This window comes from Diplotaxodon limnothrissa, linkage group LG9 (assembly GCF_057381915.1).
Source record: "Diplotaxodon limnothrissa isolate DT_005_m linkage group LG9, D_limnothrissa_male_GT1.1, whole genome shotgun sequence".
NCBI lineage: Eukaryota > Metazoa > Chordata > Actinopteri > Cichliformes > Cichlidae > Diplotaxodon > Diplotaxodon limnothrissa.
In genome coordinates this window covers 36783417-36802408 of record NC_140604.1, presented here as the reverse complement: position 1 = coordinate 36802408, position 18992 = coordinate 36783417, and the positions used below count along the sequence as shown (strand labels likewise).

The following is an 18992-nucleotide window of genomic DNA, read 5'->3' as shown; positions in this document are numbered from 1 at the left end:
TTTCAAGTAACTTGACCAACACTGCTGATGACATCTATCAGGTAAAGCATTGTTACATTATATTCATCTCAGTGCTCAGCTAAAACAAGGTGTCTGACCTCAGAGTCTCCAGTCTGCATTTCTGACTCTCCAGAAAACCACAGAGTTTCTCCACTCTTGAATCCCGTAGGTCATTGGAACTCAGCTCCAGCTCTTTCAGATATGAGGAGTTGGACTTCAGAGCTGAGCCCAGAGAATTACAGCTGATTTCTGACAAATTGCAACTCCTTAAACTGAATGAAAAATAGTACACTTAGTTCCACTGACATTAACATGAACCCTCCCTGTGTTGGGTAAATCAAAAGTACTGATTTCTGATGTCTAAATTGTGTGCACATTTTGTGAGTGTGCTTAATATTACATGATTTGTTAGATATAAATTATTCATTTTAAAAATTCATCTGATGAGCAGTAAAAAAAATATCTGTTGCAAATGTTTGTCATGATACATCCATGTATGGACACATATATATGGACTATACACTAAAATTTATGATGTCATGATGGTGTCCTTGACATTGAGCAAGAAAGATGACATGAAAGAAATTACACAAATCTGCAGTGTTTAAGATCTTACCTGAGACTGCCTAAAGTACAGTGTGTACTCATCAGTCCAGAGGAAAGTAGCTTCATCCCTGAATCTGGCAAACTGGTTTCACTCAGGTCAAGCTCTTTTACATTACTGGATGGGGAGCTGAGGATTGTGGCTAGAGCTTCACAGCTTCTCTCTGAGAGGTTACAACCCCTCAGCCTAAGAAAGAAAAGCAATAATATACACAGACTTAGAAATAATTCTTACTTTTTAGGAACTTAACTTAAACTTAAATAAATTATTAATAACTCCACCTACAGCACTTTCTTGGAGGCTTTGGCAACTGGAAGCAGCCTCTGAAGAGCCTCCTCTGAATTTGAGTCAGAGTATTTTTTCAGGTCAAACTCATTCAGATCTTTTTCTGATGACAGTAAGATGAAGACCAGAGCTGACCACTGAGCAGGAGACAGTTTATTTGTGGAGAGACTTCCTGATCTCAGGGACTGTTGGATCTCCTCCACTAGAGAACAATCACTGAGTTCGTTCAGACAGTGGAACAGATTGATGCATTTCTCTGCAGACAGGTTCTCATTGATCTTCTTCTTGATGTACTGGACTATTTCCTGATTATTCTGTGAGATACTTCCTATCTGTGTCAGCAGGCCTTGTGAGGGACTCTCATTGTTCAGCATTGAAAGACCCAGGAGGAAACGGAGGAACAAGTCCAGGTGTCCATTTGGACTCTGTAAGGCCTTCTTCACAGCACTCTTGTAAAACTGTTTAACTGTATGTTTGTTTCTGAAAACTTTAGACAACTGATATGTTTTTTCTTTAAGCAGGTTGACTCCAGAGTTGATGAAGGTCAGATGGACATAAAGAGCAGCCAGAAACTCCTGAACACTCAGATGGGTGAAGAAGAACACCTTGTCCTGGTACAGTCCTCTCTCCTCTTTAAATATGTGTGAGAACATTCCTGAGTACACTGAAGCATCACTGATATCGATGCCACACTCTGTCAGGTCTGATTCATAGAAGATCAGGTTTCCTTTCTGAAGCTGATCAAAGGCAAGTTTTCCCAGATACTCAATCATCTTCTTGATTTCGGGACTCCACCATGAATCTCTGTCAGCTCCGCCATTAGACTTGCCCTTCTTCCCTTTGGCTTGTAGCACCAGGAAGTGGCTGTACATATCAGTTAAAGTCTTGGGTAAATCTCTACCCTCACTGGTTTTCAGGAAATTCTCCAGAACTGCAGCAGTGATCCAGCAGAAGACTGGGATGTGGCACATTGTGTGGAGGCTTTGTGATGTCTCAATGTGGGAGATGATCCTGCCAGCCTGCTCCCTATCTCTGAATCTCTTCCTGAAGTACTCCTCCTTTTGTGGGTCAGTAAACCCTCTGATCTCTGTCACCATACAAACACAGTCAGAAGGGATCTGATTGGCTGCTGCAGGTCTTGTGGTTATCCATAGGTGAGCAGAGGGAAGCAATTTCCCCCTGATGAGGTTGGTCAGTAGCACATTCACTGAGGTGGACTCAGTAACATCAGTCAGGATTTTAGTTTTGTTGAAGTCCAGAGGAAGTCGACACTCATCCAGACCATCAAAGATGAACACAACCTTGAAGTCTTCAAAGCTGCAGATTCCTGCTTCTTTGGTTTCAGTAAAGAAGTGATGAACAAGTTCCACCAAGCTGAACTTTTCCTCTTTCAGCACATTCAACTCTCTGAAAGTGAATGGAAACATGAACTGGATGTCCTGGTTTGTTTTTCCTTCAGCCCAGTCCAGAGTGAACTTGTGTGCTAAGACTGTTTTCCCAATGCCAGCCACTCCCATTGTCAGCACTGTTCTGATTGGTTCATCTTTTCCAGGTGAGGCTCTAAAGATGGCTTCCTGTCTAATTGTTGCTTCTGGTCTGTCTAGTTTCCTGGATGCTGTTTCAATCTGAGTGACTTCATGTTTATTACTGACCTCTGCAGTCCCTCCCTCTATGATGTAGAGCTCTGTGTAGATCTGATTCAGAATTGTTTTGTTTCCTGCTTTAGCAATCCCCTCAAACACACACTGTAACCTCTTCTTCAGATTTGACTTGAACTTGTGCTGACATAATCTCTGAATCTCTGAAAGAAGAAAAAAATATTAAATAATAATACTAACTTTATTTATACAGCGCTTTCAAACAAAGTGCTGTACAGCTATTTGAAACTAAAAAGATAAATAAATAAAAGCGATACATATCAATACAAGTAAAAAACACAATACAAGTTAAAAACAGTAAGAATTTAAAAACTAGAAGGCATAGAATCAAGACATGTAAGATAGGGTGAACAAATATGTCTTCAGCTTAGTTTTAAAAACCTCTAAAGAGCATGCCTGTCTACCTAATATCTCAAATCAAATGAGTAGATACTGTACAGAAAATCCATGATCAAGAATCAAGTGTCGTAACACTTAACTTGCCTTTTTCACTCTGCTTTTTCTTTTCATTTCAATTTATTATGATGGCCAAGATTATCAACAGGAAAGTTGTGTCGGGCATGCTGGTACAATTCATCAAGTGTTTATTCACTACCTAGAGTGGTATGTCTGCTAGCCTCTTGACAAAGAGCTGTCTCTGTCCCTCTCTACCTTCTAGATATGCCAGAAAGCCTGAATGACACACCAGAGTGATATACTGCCAAAACTGTTAGTTTTAGCTAGGTCACAGGTCACAGGTATATGACCCTTGACAAAATTTCCCATATGTGGGACTAATAAAGGTTATCTTATCTTATCTTATCTTATCTTATCTTATGATTGATTTGGTAACCATATCATCGAATCTGTGGCCACATGTTCTGGACATTCAGGTGAAGAGTAGGAGCTGAGTTGTCAACTGATCAACACCTGGAGTTTTGCAAGACACTGCAGTTGCAAGGTAGTTGGTGCCTGTCGTGTGGTAATCCCCAAAATAGATGGTGGACACTGAAGGTGAAGACAGCTATCAAGCTGAAGAAGTCCTGCTGGGCTTGGTTAGCCTGTGGGACTTCAGCAGAGGGTGTGCTCCAGCTACAAGGGAATCACACTTGTCAGACTCTGTGGCAAGGTCTATGTCATGGGATTGGAAAGAGGAGTTCATCCATTAGTGCCTCAGATATGGGAGAAACAATATGGGGGTTTTTCTGGTCATGGAACACTGGACCAGCTCTTTATCCTCTCAATGACATTTGAGGGTGTCTGGGAGTTTTCCCAGCCAATCTACATGTGTATTGTGGACCTGGAGAAGGCATTCAATGACGTCCCTCGAAGTATCCTGTTGGAGGTTCTTTGTGAAAATGTGTTAGAGTTAGGCTAAACTGTGTTGCCAGTTTTTATTGACAGAATTTCTAGACATGCCAGATGGCAGCAGGCTTTGACTTTGATGGGCTCAGAATCTTATCTCTATGTTTTACAGACGATGTGGTTCTGCTGGCTTGATCAGGTGGTGGTTTCCAGCCTGGTCTTTAGCCAGAAAAAGGTGGAATACTCACTCCAGGTCAGGGACAAGTTGCTGCCCAAAATGAAGGTGTTTAGGTATCTCTGGGTATGGTTGGGGTGCTGTGACCGGTTGGAGTGAGAGAAAGAAGACAGGATAAAGACATGCTGGCGAAGAGAGCTAGAGATTGTCTGTGAAGGTTCTCAGTCATCCAGGTCATCGTAGTCAAAGGAGCTTGCAAAGAAAAGCGTCTGAACTTCTTTAAGTTGCTTGAAGATGTTTCACCTCTCATCCGAGAAGCTTCTTCAGTTCTAAGGTCAAATGGTGGAGAGTCCCAGATATAAACCTAGTGGGAGTAACCCCCCACAGAGGGACAAAAGGACCCCCTGATGATCCTCTAATCGCCTGAGCTAGGGTGTGAAACTGGGTGTGGGTCCAATCAGCCAGAGTTTCGGGTGAGCTGATTGTGAAACCTGGCTCCACCTTATCATGCGAATTCCTGAGGTCAGATGGCCCAGGATGTGAGTGGGCGTTAAGGCGTCTGGGGAGGGAACTCAAAACTGGATTATAGATGGCAGAGAGTTGGTGTCGTAAACCACCGCCTCTCTTCAAAGATGGTTGCTCACAGTGGACATAGATGGCTTCTTTCACTCCTCTTTCAAACCATCTGTCCTCTGTCCAAAATGTGAACATTGGCATCCTCGAAAGAGTGTCCTTTATCCTTAAGATGCAGATGGACTGCTGAGTCTTGTCCTGTGGAGGTGGCTCTTCCATGTTGTGCCATACGCTTGTGAAGTGGCTGTTTGGTCTCTCCAATGTAGAGGTCTGGGCATTCCTCGCTGCACTGTACAGCATACACCACATTGTTAAGTCTGTGTTTTGGAGTTTTGTCTTTCGGGTGAACCAGTTTTTGTCTGAGCGTGTTGCTGGGTCTGAAATGCACCGGGATGTCATGCTTGGAGAAAACTCTCCTGAGTTTTTCTGATACACCGGCTACATAGGGGATGACAATGTTGTTGCGTCTGTCTTTCTTATCCTCCCTCGCTGGTGTCTGATCTTCTTTTCTGTGCCTCTTTGCTGACTTTATAAACGCCCATTTAGGATAGCCGCACGTTTTGAGTGCTTCCTTTACATGCGTGTGTTCCTTCTTTTTTCCTTCAGGCTTAGAGGAAACATGTTCTGCCCGGTGGTGTAGGGTCCTAATTACTTCAAGTTTGTGTTCCAGAGGGTGATGGGCGTGTCATGGTCGGCTGTGTGGCAGGCAGGAGTAGGACCCAAAATGCAGGACTCACAGGCACGAGGGAATAAACTCAAAAGGCAGCTTTATTGCTGAAGAGGCAGAACATAGGAAATACAAAACTAAACTGGGAAAACTACAAACTAAGAATTCACAGAGAGACACAGGGAGATCCACACACGGCATGAGGGTGAACAGACGTTAACGATGCGACACCGAGTAGGGGAAGACACAGACACTAAATACAAGAGGTGAACGGAGCAAAGAGGAAACAGCTGGGAGACACGGCTGACGTAGATTACACTGACGAGACAGGGAGAGCACAAAGCTGAACGCACTGACAAAGGACACAGACCTACAAAATAAGACAGGAAGCACACGCCAGACAGAGACAGACTCGTAAACAGGCATAATGACGTCATGGACAAACAGAGGGACATACGGGCAGAGAAGACTAAGCACAGGCAACCTAAACCAAACATAAGGGCAAGATAACAAAACCTAAACCAGAAATAATCATCATCAACATCATCAGATAACTAAAGAATCAGAATATAATTGTAATCAAAACAGTATCACCAGAAAATAACTAATCCATAATGCAAAATAAACCAAAACATAAGAAACTCAAAATACTGGGTCCAACGGACCCAGAACCGTGACAGTACCCCCCCTCTAAGGGCTGACTCCCGACAGCCCCAAACAAAAAAAGGGCACAACAAAGCACCAGGCCAGGGCGGGCGGAGGGGGTCCAGGATGGAGGGACAGAGCCCAAACAAAAAAACAAGGAGCACCAGAGTCCAAAAAACGCAGGAGAGCATATCAAAAACAAAACGAAACCAGAGCTCACCAAGAGTCCACAAAAAGTTCAGGGGGCCGACCGTGCACGCGGAAACGGCGGCGACGGGCGTACAGTTCTGGAGGCCGACCGTGCACACGGCAACGGCGGCGACGGGCGAACAGTTCCGGGGGCCGGCCACGCGGAAGGCAGTGGCGGCGACAGAGCAGATCCGGGGGCCGGCCACGCGGAAGGTAGTGGCGGCGACAGAGCAGATCCGGGGGCCGGCCACGCGGAAGGCAGTGGCGGCGTCCAGGAGGGTGTTCAGGAGGGCGCCTACGGTGGCGGAGATGCCCAACAAGCGGCCTGGCAGATGACCGACGATGTGGAGGCGGTAGTAGGGGACCTGAAGGCTTCGTGGCCCCTGCAGCCCCAGGCGAAGCGGAGGCCGGACCAGACGATGCAGAAGTTGGACCAGGCGAGGCTGAGGCAGGTGAGGAGGCTGAAGCCGGGCCAGGCGAGGCAGCGGCTGGTGAGGAGGCTGGAGCCGGGCCAGGCGAGGCAGCGGCTGGTGAGGAGGCTGGAGCCGGGCCAGGCGAAGAGGACGCCGAAGCAGGAGCCGGGCCAGGCGATGCAGATGCCGGACCGGGCGATGCAGATGCCGGACCGGGCGATGCAGATGCCGGACCGGGCGATGCAGATGCCGGACCGGGCGATGCAGATGAGGATGCCGGACCGGGCGATGCAGATGAGGATGCCGGACCGGGCGATGCAGATGAGGATGCCGGACCGGGCGATGCAGATGAGGATGCCGGACCAGGCAAAGCAGCTGATGAGGAAGCTGAAGAGGAGGCCACTGCAGGTGATGCGGAGGCTGGACCAGGCGAGGATGAAGACACGGAGGCTGGACCAGACGAGGCGGATGAAGTCGAAGCATGCGCTGGACCAGGCGACGCTGAGGATGCTGAATCCGGACCAGGCAACGGCGTGGAGGATGACACAGAGGCTGCAGCTGGCGTGGGTGGAGACACAGAGGCTGCAGCTGGCGTGGGTGGAGACACAGAGGCTGCAGCTGGCGTGGGTGGAGACACAGAGGCTGCAGCTGGCGTGGGTGGAGACACAGAGGCTGCAGGTGGAGCAGCTGGTGGCTGGACGGGCTCCTCGGGCCCCCCAGCTGACGAGGAAGGAGGCTGGACGGGCTCCTCGGGCCCCCCAGCTGACGAGGAAGGAGGCTGGACGGGCTCCTCGGGCCCCCCAGCTGACGAGGAAGGAGGCTGGACGGGCTCCTCGGGCCCCCCAGCAAAAACAGTCTCAGAACCAGTGGGCACTGGAGCCCCTGGCACACACAGAACGGAACCAGCAGGTGCGGAGACCTCTGGCAGGAACACAACAGAACCAGCAGGCACACGGGCCTCTGGCAGGGACAGAACAGGACCAGCAGGCACACGGGCCTCCGGCAGGGACAGAACAGGACCAGCAGGCACACGGGCCTCCGGCAGGGACAGAACAGGACCAGCAGGCACACGGGCCTCTGGCAGCGTTGATGCCGACTGGGGCTGAGCAACACATAGGTTAGGCTCAGGAGGCAACAATTGGGTGCAGTCATCGGCTGACTCCTTAGCCCCCAGGGGTCCAGAGTCAACTGCGGGTTGAAACTCGGACTCTGGGGAGGCCCTGGAGGTAGTAAATGTCTCTAATCGGGCCAGCTTTCGAGGAACGAAAACAGTCCTGTTGAGCATGTTTTCCTGCTTAATACGAGTGAGAAAAGACGGCTGCTCAGCAGGAGACTGGGTTGAGAAAGACTGAAGTGACCCTTGTGGGGAGAATGAAACTAGTGAAGGAGCAGATGATTGAGCTGCGGGTAACGGAGTGGCTAACTGGGCAGCTGACTGAGCTGAGGGCAGCTGAACAGCTAGCTGGGCTGCTGAACGGGCTAACGGTTGAGGAGGTGTTTGTAGTGAGCGTGATGCAGGGGGTGGTATAGGCTCCCCTGAGCCTCTAGGGCTCGGTTTAACTAGCTGAAGGAGTTCAGAAGAAACAGTTCTGCTTAGGCTTCTCTGCTCTAAGAGAACAGGGCAGAAACAGCCCGTTAAGTCCCCCTCCCCATTCTTGGGTTGCGAACCCACAGCGCCATTCACAGATTCAGCAGTACATGTCAGAACCGAATTCAAACTGTCCGGGGTTAACTCTGTATCGACAGAAAAGTTCTTAGCAGGCTCCAACAGAGGGTGCACAATCAGAGTTTTGCCCATACATTCTGGTTCTTCAGCGGAAAAGGCATCAACATAATGAGTCAGGGAGTCTTTTCTTTCTACTGGGCCGGGGTGAACGTCCATGGAACAAACCGCCTTCACCTCACTACTCTTAGCCGTGAGAAGAAAACAGTTCCCATTACTATTTGCAGGTGAAGCAATAGGAGTACAGTCAATATCACTCACCATTGCCTGCTGTTCTGACGAGTGATTGGGCTCCGGTTGTAGTGAGGAATGACGGCGGTGGCGCCGCTTCCTCCTGGCGGCAGGGGCTGAGGCGACAGGAGAAACTGGTGACGATGGAGAAAAGACGTCCTCGTCCTCGTCCTGCGACCACATCGCCGCCAAGCAGGAGGCAGGTGAACTAAGCCCTGAGCGGCAAGAAGTGGAGCTCTGTGGCCGCGGTGCGGAAACGCCTTTCCTCTGTTGCAATTGCTGCTGTACGGCGGCCGACTCCGCGGAGAGCTCCTTGTGTTGCGGCTGCTGCCGATGCGACGGCTTCGGCGAAGAATACTGGGCGCGGACAAAAGCTGCAAGCTCCCGAGCCTGTAGCACCTCCTGGGCTTCATGCAGCTGGTCTATGAAGCCCCTAAATCCCCTTAGTGTGCGCAAATGAGGACTCCCCTCCAGGATCGCTTCTATAGCGTTAATCCCAACTGCCATAGTCTTAGCGTCCTTAGCGTGGGAGACCCGCTCGATCAGGCGGTGGATGCGGGAGAGGTCATGTTCCCGGGATGAATCCGCTGGGTCCAGGAAATGGTCGCATCGTTCTGTCATGGTCGGCTGTGTGGCAGGCAGGAGTAGGACCCAAAATGCAGGACTCACAGGCACGAGGGAATAAACTCAAAAGGCAGCTTTATTGCTGAAGAGGCAGAACATAGGAAATACAAAACTAAACTGGGAAAACTACAAACTAAGAATTCACAGAGAGACACAGGGAGATCCACACACGGCATGAGGGTGAACAGACGTTAACGATGCGACACCGAGTAGGGGAAGACACAGACACTAAATACAAGAGGTGAACGGAGCAAAGAGGAAACAGCTGGGAGACACGGCTGACGTAGATTACACTGACGAGACAGGGAGAGCACAAAGCTGAACGCACTGACAAAGGACACAGACCTACAAAATAAGACAGGAAGCACACGCCAGACAGAGACAGACTCGTAAACAGGCATAATGACGTCATGGACAAACAGAGGGACATACGGGCAGAGAAGACTAAGCACAGGCAACCTAAACCAAACATAAGGGCAAGATAACAAAACCTAAACCAGAAATAATCATCATCAACATCATCAGATAACTAAAGAATCAGAATATAATTGTAATCAAAACAGTATCACCAGAAAATAACTAATCCATAATGCAAAATAAACCAAAACATAAGAAACTCAAAATACTGGGTCCAACGGACCCAGAACCGTGACAGGGCGTCAATCAGAATCAGAATCAGAATCAGAATGGGTTTTATTGCCAAATGTTGAGCAGGTTTACAACATTAGGAAATTGCTGCGGTGCTTCAGTGCAAACATACTGTCATAAATTGCGCTTAAATAGACATGAAAAAATAAAAGTAAGAATAAGAATTAAAAGTGCTACGTAGAAAGATATATGCATGAGATATACATGAGATATATACATGAGAATAAGAATTAAAAGTGCTACGTAGAAAGATATATACATGAGTGCAGGTGGTGATCAGTGCCAAAACATGGAATGATGCAGTGAACACAGCGTAGGGTCATGTGTTAGTGGTGGGAACAGTCGTACGTTTATTGTTCATGTGTCCAACAGCAGAGGGGAAGAAACTGTTCTTATGGCGAGAGGTTGTGGTGCGAATGGACCGGAGCCTCCTGCCTGAGGGGAGCAGGTCAAACAGACTGTATCCAGGGTGAGAAGGGTCAGCTGAGATCCAAGCTGCACGCCGCAGTGTCCTGGAGGTGTACAGGTCCTGCAGAGATGGGAGTCTACAGCCAATCACCTTCTCAGCAGAGCGCACAACACGCTGCAGTCTCTGTTTGTCCCTGATAGTGGCTCCAGCGTACCACACGGTGATGGAGGAGGTGAGGATGGACTCGATGATTGCGGTGTAGAATTGCATCATCGTCCGTGTTGGCAGGTTGAATTTCTTCAGCTGCCTCAGGAAGTACATCCTCTGCTGGGCTTTCTTGATGACGGAGATGATGGTGGGCTCCCACTTCAGGTCCTGAGTGATCGTGGTACCCAGGAAGCGGAATGAGTCCACAGAGGTGATGGGGGTGTCAGTCAGGATGATGGGGGGGAGTGGGGCTGTGTGCTTCCTGAAGTCCACAATAATCTCCACTGTCTTCTGGGCATTCAGCACCAGGTTGTTGTGGCTGCACCAAGACACCAGACGTTCAACCTCCATCCTGTAGGCAGACTCATCCCCGTCCGAGATGAGCCCAATAAGGGTGGTGTCATCTGCAAACTTGATTAGCTTGACAGACTGGTGGGTGGAGGTGCAGCAGTTGGTGTACAGGGAGAAGAGCAGAGGAGAAAGAACACAGCCCTGAGGGGAGCCGGTGCTGATGGTCCGAGAGTCCGAGACATTCTTTCCCAGCCTCACATGCTGCTTCCTGTCCGTCAGGAAGTCAGTGATCCACCGGCAGATTGGATCGGGCACATTCATCTGGGAAAGCTTGCCTCGGAGATGGTCTGGAAGGATGGTGTTGAAGGCAGAGCTGAAGTCCACAAACAGGATCCTGGCGTAGGTTCCTGGGGAGTCCAGATGCTGCAGGATGAAGTGTAGGGCCATGTTGATGGCGTCATCTACAGACCTGTTGGCTCTGTATGCAAACTGCAGGGGGTCCAGGAGGGGGGCCATGAGGGTCTTGAGGTAGGAGAGAACCAGGCGCTCAAATGACTTCATGACCACAGAGGAGGTACTGGTCCGTGTGTGTGGGCTTCCGGTAAACTTTGATGTTGAGGTTGCCATTCTCTTCAATGTCCACAGCACAGTCCAGGAAAGGCAAACAGTCGTCCTTTGTGTCTTCCCTGGTGAACTTGATGTTTTTATCCACAGCGTTAATGTGCGCAGTGAAGGATTCCACTTCTTGTGTCTTGATTTTGACCCAGGTGTCGTCCACATATCTGTACCAGTGGCTGGGTACTCTTCCTTTGAAAGAGCCAAGAGCCTTCCTTTCCACTTCCTCCATGTAAAGGTTGGCTACAATAGGTGACACAGGGGAGCCCACGGCACAGCCATGTTTTTGTCTGTAGAAGCCTTCGTTGTATTTGAAGTAAGTGGGGGCTCGTCCGGGATAAATTTTGAATATGGCACAGTTTAGCCTGGGTGATTTTATAGCTAAGCCTGCATTAGACCAGCTTGATGCATGTAGGAAGGAGGATTTATGTGCTGTTGCCGCGCATTATGAAATCCCTGTGGCTAAGACCATGAAGAAGAGCGAGTTAAAGTCTCTTGTGGTCAGTGGGTTGGTTGGGAAAGGTGTGTTCCCTTTGGACGCGGACACTAGGGATGCAGCGTCGGTCTTTGAAACCTCTGATCAGCCTGAGGATTGTGCTGAGGAGGGGACAGTGACACCTATTGTGGTCAAACCAGGTGGGGGAAAACCCCCAGCCTCTCTTCCACGGTTTGAGCCCTTCTCTGTCGAATCCAGTAATTCCAGTGTTGGTGCACGTTTAAAGGTACATTTGGCTCATCTTGAACTTGAAGCCAAAGCAAGGGAACGTACAGCTTATAGTTTCTGAGTGTTTGGCTCTTAAACGTAAACAAGTGCCCCAGCAATTAAAACAAGCTAAAGGGGTTGGCCTAGTCAAGTCGCTAAACTGCCCCTCTAATATGACCACGAGTGAACCTGATAAGTGTTTTAAACCCTTCATTTTTGATGGTTTTGTCTCCTTAACAGGGTTTCCTGGGGATCAGAAGCCCGGGAGAATACTAAGGGACACGGGTGGCTCACAATCATTTCTATTGGCCGATGTTTTACCAGTCAGTGATGAGTCATCCTGTAACGTAAGTACAATAGTGCAAGGTATTGGGATGGCCTACATACCAGCACTGTTACATTGTGTTCATGTGCAGTCGTTTTGAGTGCTTCCTTTACATGCATGTGTTCCTTCTTTTTTCCTTCAGGCTTAGAGGGAACATGTTCTGCCCCGTGGTGTAGGGTCCTAATTACTCCAAGTTTGTGTTCCAGAGGGTGATGGGAGTCAAAGAGGAGGTACTGGTCCATGTGTGTGGGCTTCCGGTAAACTTCGATGTTGAGGTTGCCATTCTCTTCAATGACAGATTGAAGAGATTAATAACAAGTAGTGATTGATGCGGACATTGTACCAGTCCATCAGAGAGAAATAAGCTTTCTCAGAAAGGTGACTGGTGTCATGGTCCGCGGCCCGGCGTCCGGGGTGCTGTTGGGATGCCCACGCCCACGGGCGTGGCTGCTAACCCCACACCTGCATCCCATCCCAGGCGATCACCAGGTGGACTATTTAATCCTGCCCTACCTGCTGCTCCACGCCAGTCCGTAGTCGCCTCTCAGCGGTAACGTACACCTGCGGGAAAAACCCTTATGACAAATTGTCCATTGGAACTGACTCTGTTTTACCCTGTGTACTCAGATCACAACTTGGCGTTTTTGCGAGCCTCCTGCCTGCCCACCTGTCCGCCTGAGATTCGGAAGCACTATCAGCCTCGCCGTCTCGACCCTTTTGGAGCCCCCCCCCCTCTGGTTCACTCAGCCCGGCTACCTCCATAAGACGCATACTCCACCTTCCCTCGTATGCTGCCTTTTTTCCGCACCCCAGTAATCTGTTTCTCTTTTGTTTTGCAGCTTCTCACAGCCCCGCTCTCGGCATTCCCTGCGCAGTTCACCTCCCCAGTCCCTCGGTTTCTTCTGGTTCCATACGTTGTTTTTTTGGCTACCCTCACGGGACACCTTTAGTTATAATAAATTTGCTTTCTTTATTCCCTCCTACCCTGGTGTGTGTGTTCTGCTTCTGGGTCCAGCTTGCGCATGGAACTTCGGTTCATGACAACTGGCCTCTGCCTCTCAGGCATGTTCCACAGGAATGAGGCCTGGAGCAGACCCAGGACATGCTGTGGAGATTTCATCTCTTCACTAAGCTGGAGGTGATGGCTGGGGAGAGGGAGGTCTGGGTATTGTTGACTAGGAAATCCTCTATTTTAAAATCATATGTTGTTAGTAGGTTTTATACAGTTTTAAATGACATCTAAACCACCCTCCCAATTAGTTTAACCTAATCAAGCAATATATATTTAATTAATATATTTAAAAAGAATACAATCATGTTTAAAAAGGCAGTGATTCAAACTTGCAAACTTGCACTTGTGCATTAACTCATATAGAAAACAAGAACAAATAGATTCAAGGTCATGACTAACTCATCAATAAACATGACAGTAATTTCATTTCTGGTGTTTGGCTGGACCAGCGTGTCTATCAATGCTATGGATGGTTATGACATATGAATCACGTGACCTAATCAATGTTTTTATTGCTTTCTTTCTTAATAACTTTGTAATATCCCACTTATTAATCCTTCCCTGATTTACCTGTGGGTTCTGAGGTTATGTCTTTCAAATTTTTCAGCAGATCATTTTTGTCAATCTTCACCAAAGCCATTTTAGTAACTTTAACGGTATTGGTTGAGTAGGTCTGGAACATTTGATCGACTGTGTCCAGCCTGTCTGCGTTCTCCAGCCGACTTGTTGGGATTGATGGGAAACCTTCCATGGCCCCCTTCTGACACAGTATCCACTTGAATTTTTTGAAGTCATCACCTCCCAAGTCCTCCAAGGTCTGCAGAAGGACTTCTTTATGTGTCGCCATCTTTTATCATGAAGATTCAACAGGTGTCAGAACTGTAAAAACAACAATTTTCTGGTTTATCAACGCTCACGGTAATTACAAGTGTTTTAATTCATTCATAGACAACTCAATTTGAAAAGAAACAAAACACAGAAACACACCAGGGCTGTTCCTAGGTATCGCTGATATCATGAGTTAAGAAAGCTGATTTTGCTGATTTAAAGGCGAAACCTGTGTGAGTGTGAGAATTTCGGGGTCTTATCAGTTAATTCCAGCTGTGATTAACCCTTTAAAGAAAAGCGTGTCGTATTTGATACGTGTTTTTGTGTTTTTGGGACTTCTACGTCAACAGCGTGACATTTTTTTTTAATCCTTAAAAATGATAGAAATTGCTAAATATAAATGACTTATATAGCAAATGCAGCACTTGTTTCTCTTTTTGTTTTTGGAGCCATTTATAAGTGGACTTGCCGGTGTGTGTTGGATCATTGCCTTGCTGTCTTGCAAAAAAAGAAAAAAAAAGGTTTGCGGTTAAAAAACGACTAACTACAAGGCACAGAAGGAAAGAAACTCCATGCAAAGAAAAAAAATCCAGATACCTGGATAATTTAGTGTAATGCCATGACTAACCCCTAAACTAATTCAAGATTGTTTAAATTGACTATGTTTGTAATTATATACTTTTGTAAAAGAAAAATTAAGCCAACAAGCACTTAAAAATGCTTCAGTGAAAAGTGTGAAATGAAGGGTTACAACAGGATGTTTGAATACAGGATGTTATACAGAGTTGGCCTAACCACCAACTGATAAGGTTCCTTAGAAGCATGTTGGCTGCTCGACATACACACTAATAAAAGTGCAGAAATGTGTCAGGCTCTTTAGCCTGTACATGGGTTACTCTGCACTTTTCTTGCTCCGTTTGAGAAACTAGAAGCACTGAGTGTGAAGCAGAAGAAGAATATCTACAGGATTCACACCATTAGCATCAGTTTAGTTTTTATGTATTAACAGAACCCTAAAACTTCAAAGTTATCCGTGCCTTCTCTAAGACATCAGAGCACAAACAAGGCTGGATTAAACCCATCTCTAATGCTTTCATTCTTTGAAAAAGCTAATGGTTCTGCAGGTCAGAGTGAACTTCTTACTTCTAGGCCCTCAGGGTCATTCACCCTCAGCGCGCAGCGCTGCCTAAGACAGAAGGAGATGACCACAAATGCTGGATGAATCACATAGCAGCCATCAAAGTGAAACCCCTCCCTCAGTGTAACAGTTCCTTCTCAGTCCTCCAATCATGGCCACAGAAAAATGATTTAAATCACAGAACTCTTTAATCTGACATTTGTACTGGAGGAACAAAAAAAGCAAAAATCACATACTCCACATTAGAAAATTACATCACAGAGCAGACTGGAAGAAACAAATATGCCTTATTTTAATCTCATAAAGTAACCCCCACACACGTTAAAACAGAGAGAGGAGTCTACCAATACTAATGTTGTTCCATAAAGATGTTATAAAGTGGGTGATCAAAGTTGTTCAAGCTTCTAACATCTTTAGTTTGCATCTTTCCATCACATCTCCCAGCTTGTCCAGTCTGGCTTTAATTACAGAGCCAGCTTTTGCTGCGAGATCGATCAACTTTAGACCAGACAACAAACTACGGAGGCTCCGGAAAAGTGCAATCAAACGATGAGTTTTATTATCACAGGAGAACAACCAACCGTCAGCATACGGATTGTTTTGCTCTGACAAGAATACATTGGGTTCTGGTTTTATAGGATAAAATATCACACCTACGTCAATACAGTTCAAAAATACATGGTGACAGACGGGCAAAAGTTCAACCCGTGCAGACAAGGGTACATCACGTACATATAACCTTACACTGACATATAACTTCTCCTTTCTACATTACTTGCCTTTTATGGTAATAACTTCAGGTCTCAGCATCTCTAAGAGCTAATAATGGACCCTCGTCATTAATCACTAAGTAGAGTACTTTGCAGCCAGTCTCAAACTGAAGCAGAAGATGCTTAGGCCTTTGCTCAGACCTGCTACTAGATTAATATGTGTATCGTAAGCGTGCATGCAATTAACCTGCTATGTTCTCATCTCCCCTCAGCATGTATCATGTGGACACTCTCACCAGTGAAGCTTAAAACCTTCTAGAATGGAACATCAACTCTAACCAAGCACATTCATGCATTGTGTATAAAATGAACTCAACCTATAAAAATAGAAAGGTCAATGTGATGACAGACATATTCAATGCAATATAAACCCTGCAGGAAATATTACTGATAAATGATACTGTAAAACATGTTATTAATACATTCTTCATAAGGCAGATTATATGGTAGCAATAAAAGAATCTCTGAATCCCAACACTTTCCTCACTAGTTTGTCTCCTTTCATCCTTGTTTCTGATGATTCCTTGCCAGCAGACTGCAGCACAGAACAGCACACCTGCTGCCACAGACTTATAGAACATCTGCAGCATTTTACTGCAGATATCAATGGATCTTAGTTCCCTTAACAAAAAAGAAAAGGTGATTTGGCAGTCTAGTTTGTTATCTGGTTATAAACCTAGATATTTAGATTTTGATATCAACCCTATGTCCACCCCACAAGCGTTCACAGGCTGGAGGGGAGGCCGGAAACTTTGGAAATCTCATTTCCTTTAACTTACAGGTGTTCAATATGAGGTCATTTTTGCCTTCCCCAAACCGGAGCACCAGTTCACACTTCCTCATCCCTCATCACCCATCGTTACAGAGGATGTGGTCCCAGCTAGTGAATGTGAGACTGCAGTAAAGTGAATGATTGAGGCGTACATGTGAGTTCAGTCCCACCCCTGACTAAAACCTGGGTCTGAAACTCCCTCACTGTACATGTTTGGGTTTCCAAAGAGGTTAAATTGATGAGAAATGGAAGCAAAGACTTCAAATATATGTTACCACATAAAACGTGTTTTGGTTGTTCTAATTGATCACATTTAAAAGTGTCAGTCTCTTTCTCCCCATCGTTACTGTCATTCACGACAGAAGCTGTGCTGTCTTAGATCTGCATGTGTCCTTCTTTAATGCCTTTTATTTCCTCCTTTATTCTTATCACATTTACGTTGGAGGAATGCTGGCAGTAACTGATTGGACTATTGTGGCACTTCAACAATTGTAGGAATTGCCTTTTAAACTTCTGCCCTGAACTTATGCACTTTAAGAGGATATAATCACATTCCACACAAAAAGGAACAAAATAAAGGGAAGAGGAGGCTCCCTGGGCGTCCTGCAGGAGCTGCAGACTTATTGTGGTGCTTTTCTTCAGTAATATTACTAATTTACTGTCAATTAATTTTCTATATTCATGATTTTTTTCCCCTTGCACCAAGCTTTAAAATATGGAAGTTTGCAAGCATATATGTGCCTTACACCGTGAGCTGTGGCATAAAGACCAGCAGTAAGTGTTACGTGTGCTGCCACAGTGGGTGGTCACAGGACTCTTTCACCCCTGTGTCACCACTGCTCCCATACATATCTGTCAGGCATTTGTTCTATCTGAATATTTTACTCTACTATCAGTCTGAACAAACAGGTCTATTCAATACAAATACTGTTAGAACATGAAGTATATCACCAGGTCGAAGAATGTGGACCAACAACTCACCTTGTTTTTCTGTTCCTGCTCTGTCAGCTGTGAAGTGGAGTCTGATCTGGAAGTCCTAAAGCTTTTCAAAGCTACCTCTTATGTGCAGTGTAGCCCCTCCTCTCTGCAGTCACAGGAAGGCACATATTTCCTGACACTTTCAGAGGCCTTTATTCACCAACACCAAACGCCCTCAGACTGTGCAAACTAAAGTGCACACAGAATTATACACATAATCAGTTTTGTTCTTAGCGCTGTGTGTAGGTTAATGAATCCGAATCATCTGAAACTGCAGGCTTGAAACAGCGATGATGCTTAGAGGAGCCTACAACACAGAAACCAGGAAAAGCTCAGGGAGGGAGCCAGAAGAGGTCCACCTTTTCCATGAAAATAACAAATAGAATAGAATTCATTAAAATAAACACAGTGTGTAAAATAAATCTTTAATACGTCACCAATTTTTAAAGTAAATATATTTCAGTTTCCCGAGGAAAGACTGCAGCATTTGGTACTGCATATGACTGTTCTGCTGGTACAAAGGTACAGTCTCGTTCTGTTTGGGCTCCACAGGTTTAGGGGAAAAGACCACTGATGAGGTAAAAGTATAAGGTGCTACTGATGTGAAATGCTCACCAGACGTTGGTAACAACCCATCCAAGCATGCGTGCAAAGACATCAAACCATGTCTATAAATTAAATGATGTGTAACAATGAAAAGTGACAAGTTTGGAGGGCAACGGGTTACGAGCTAGAGTCAGGCTCCGGTTTGTGAGAGTGGAATTGTGCAGCGTTGCTGTTATAGTTAGTGTGGATTTTTGTATAAGGTGTGTTTGGTTGGTGGTTTGGTGTGTGAGTGAGGTAAGTAGGCGAGTCGGCCGAAGGCCTGTACAGGTCCGGTAACGGTCTCCTGCAGACTTCTTCTCATAGACCAGGGTTGGCACTGATGGAGGGCAGAAGGAGTGAGTGGAATAGTATGGATGGTAGTGAAGATGAAGAGATTGGCGGTCAGGGTGAAGAGAATGAGTGGGAAAAGGTTGGAAAGGGGACGGAACGGGAGGGACTGATAGTGAAGGTAATGAAGAGGGAACGAGTTCGAGTATGAATGTAATTGTCAGGTGTGAGGAAGAGGGTGTAAAGAAACTAGATCCACTTGAGCTAACAAGAGCACTTAAGGCACAAGTTGGGGAAATCAAGTATGCTAAGATACTCAGAGATGGAAATTTACTGGTGGGTTGTAACACAG

General features: G+C 46.5%; 1 protein-coding gene across 1 annotated transcript in view; it reads right to left on the bottom strand.

Moving 5' to 3' along the window:
- The window catches only part of LOC146626066 (NACHT, LRR and PYD domains-containing protein 3-like), a 47085-nt gene extending 29271 nt beyond the window's left edge, over positions 1-17814 (bottom strand). The window contains exons 1-5 of the mRNA XM_085363147.1: positions 17771-17814; positions 13852-14160; positions 890-2690; positions 617-790; positions 99-272 (exon numbers count right to left, since the gene is read on the bottom strand). Of these exons, the coding sequence (XP_085219273.1) occupies positions 99-272; positions 617-790; positions 890-2690; positions 13852-14128 (2426 nt within the window). The 5' untranslated portion in view covers positions 14129-14160; positions 17771-17814. The remainder of the gene's footprint in view (positions 1-98; positions 273-616; positions 791-889; positions 2691-13851; positions 14161-17770) is intronic.
- Positions 17815-18992: the final 1178 nt, after the last annotated feature.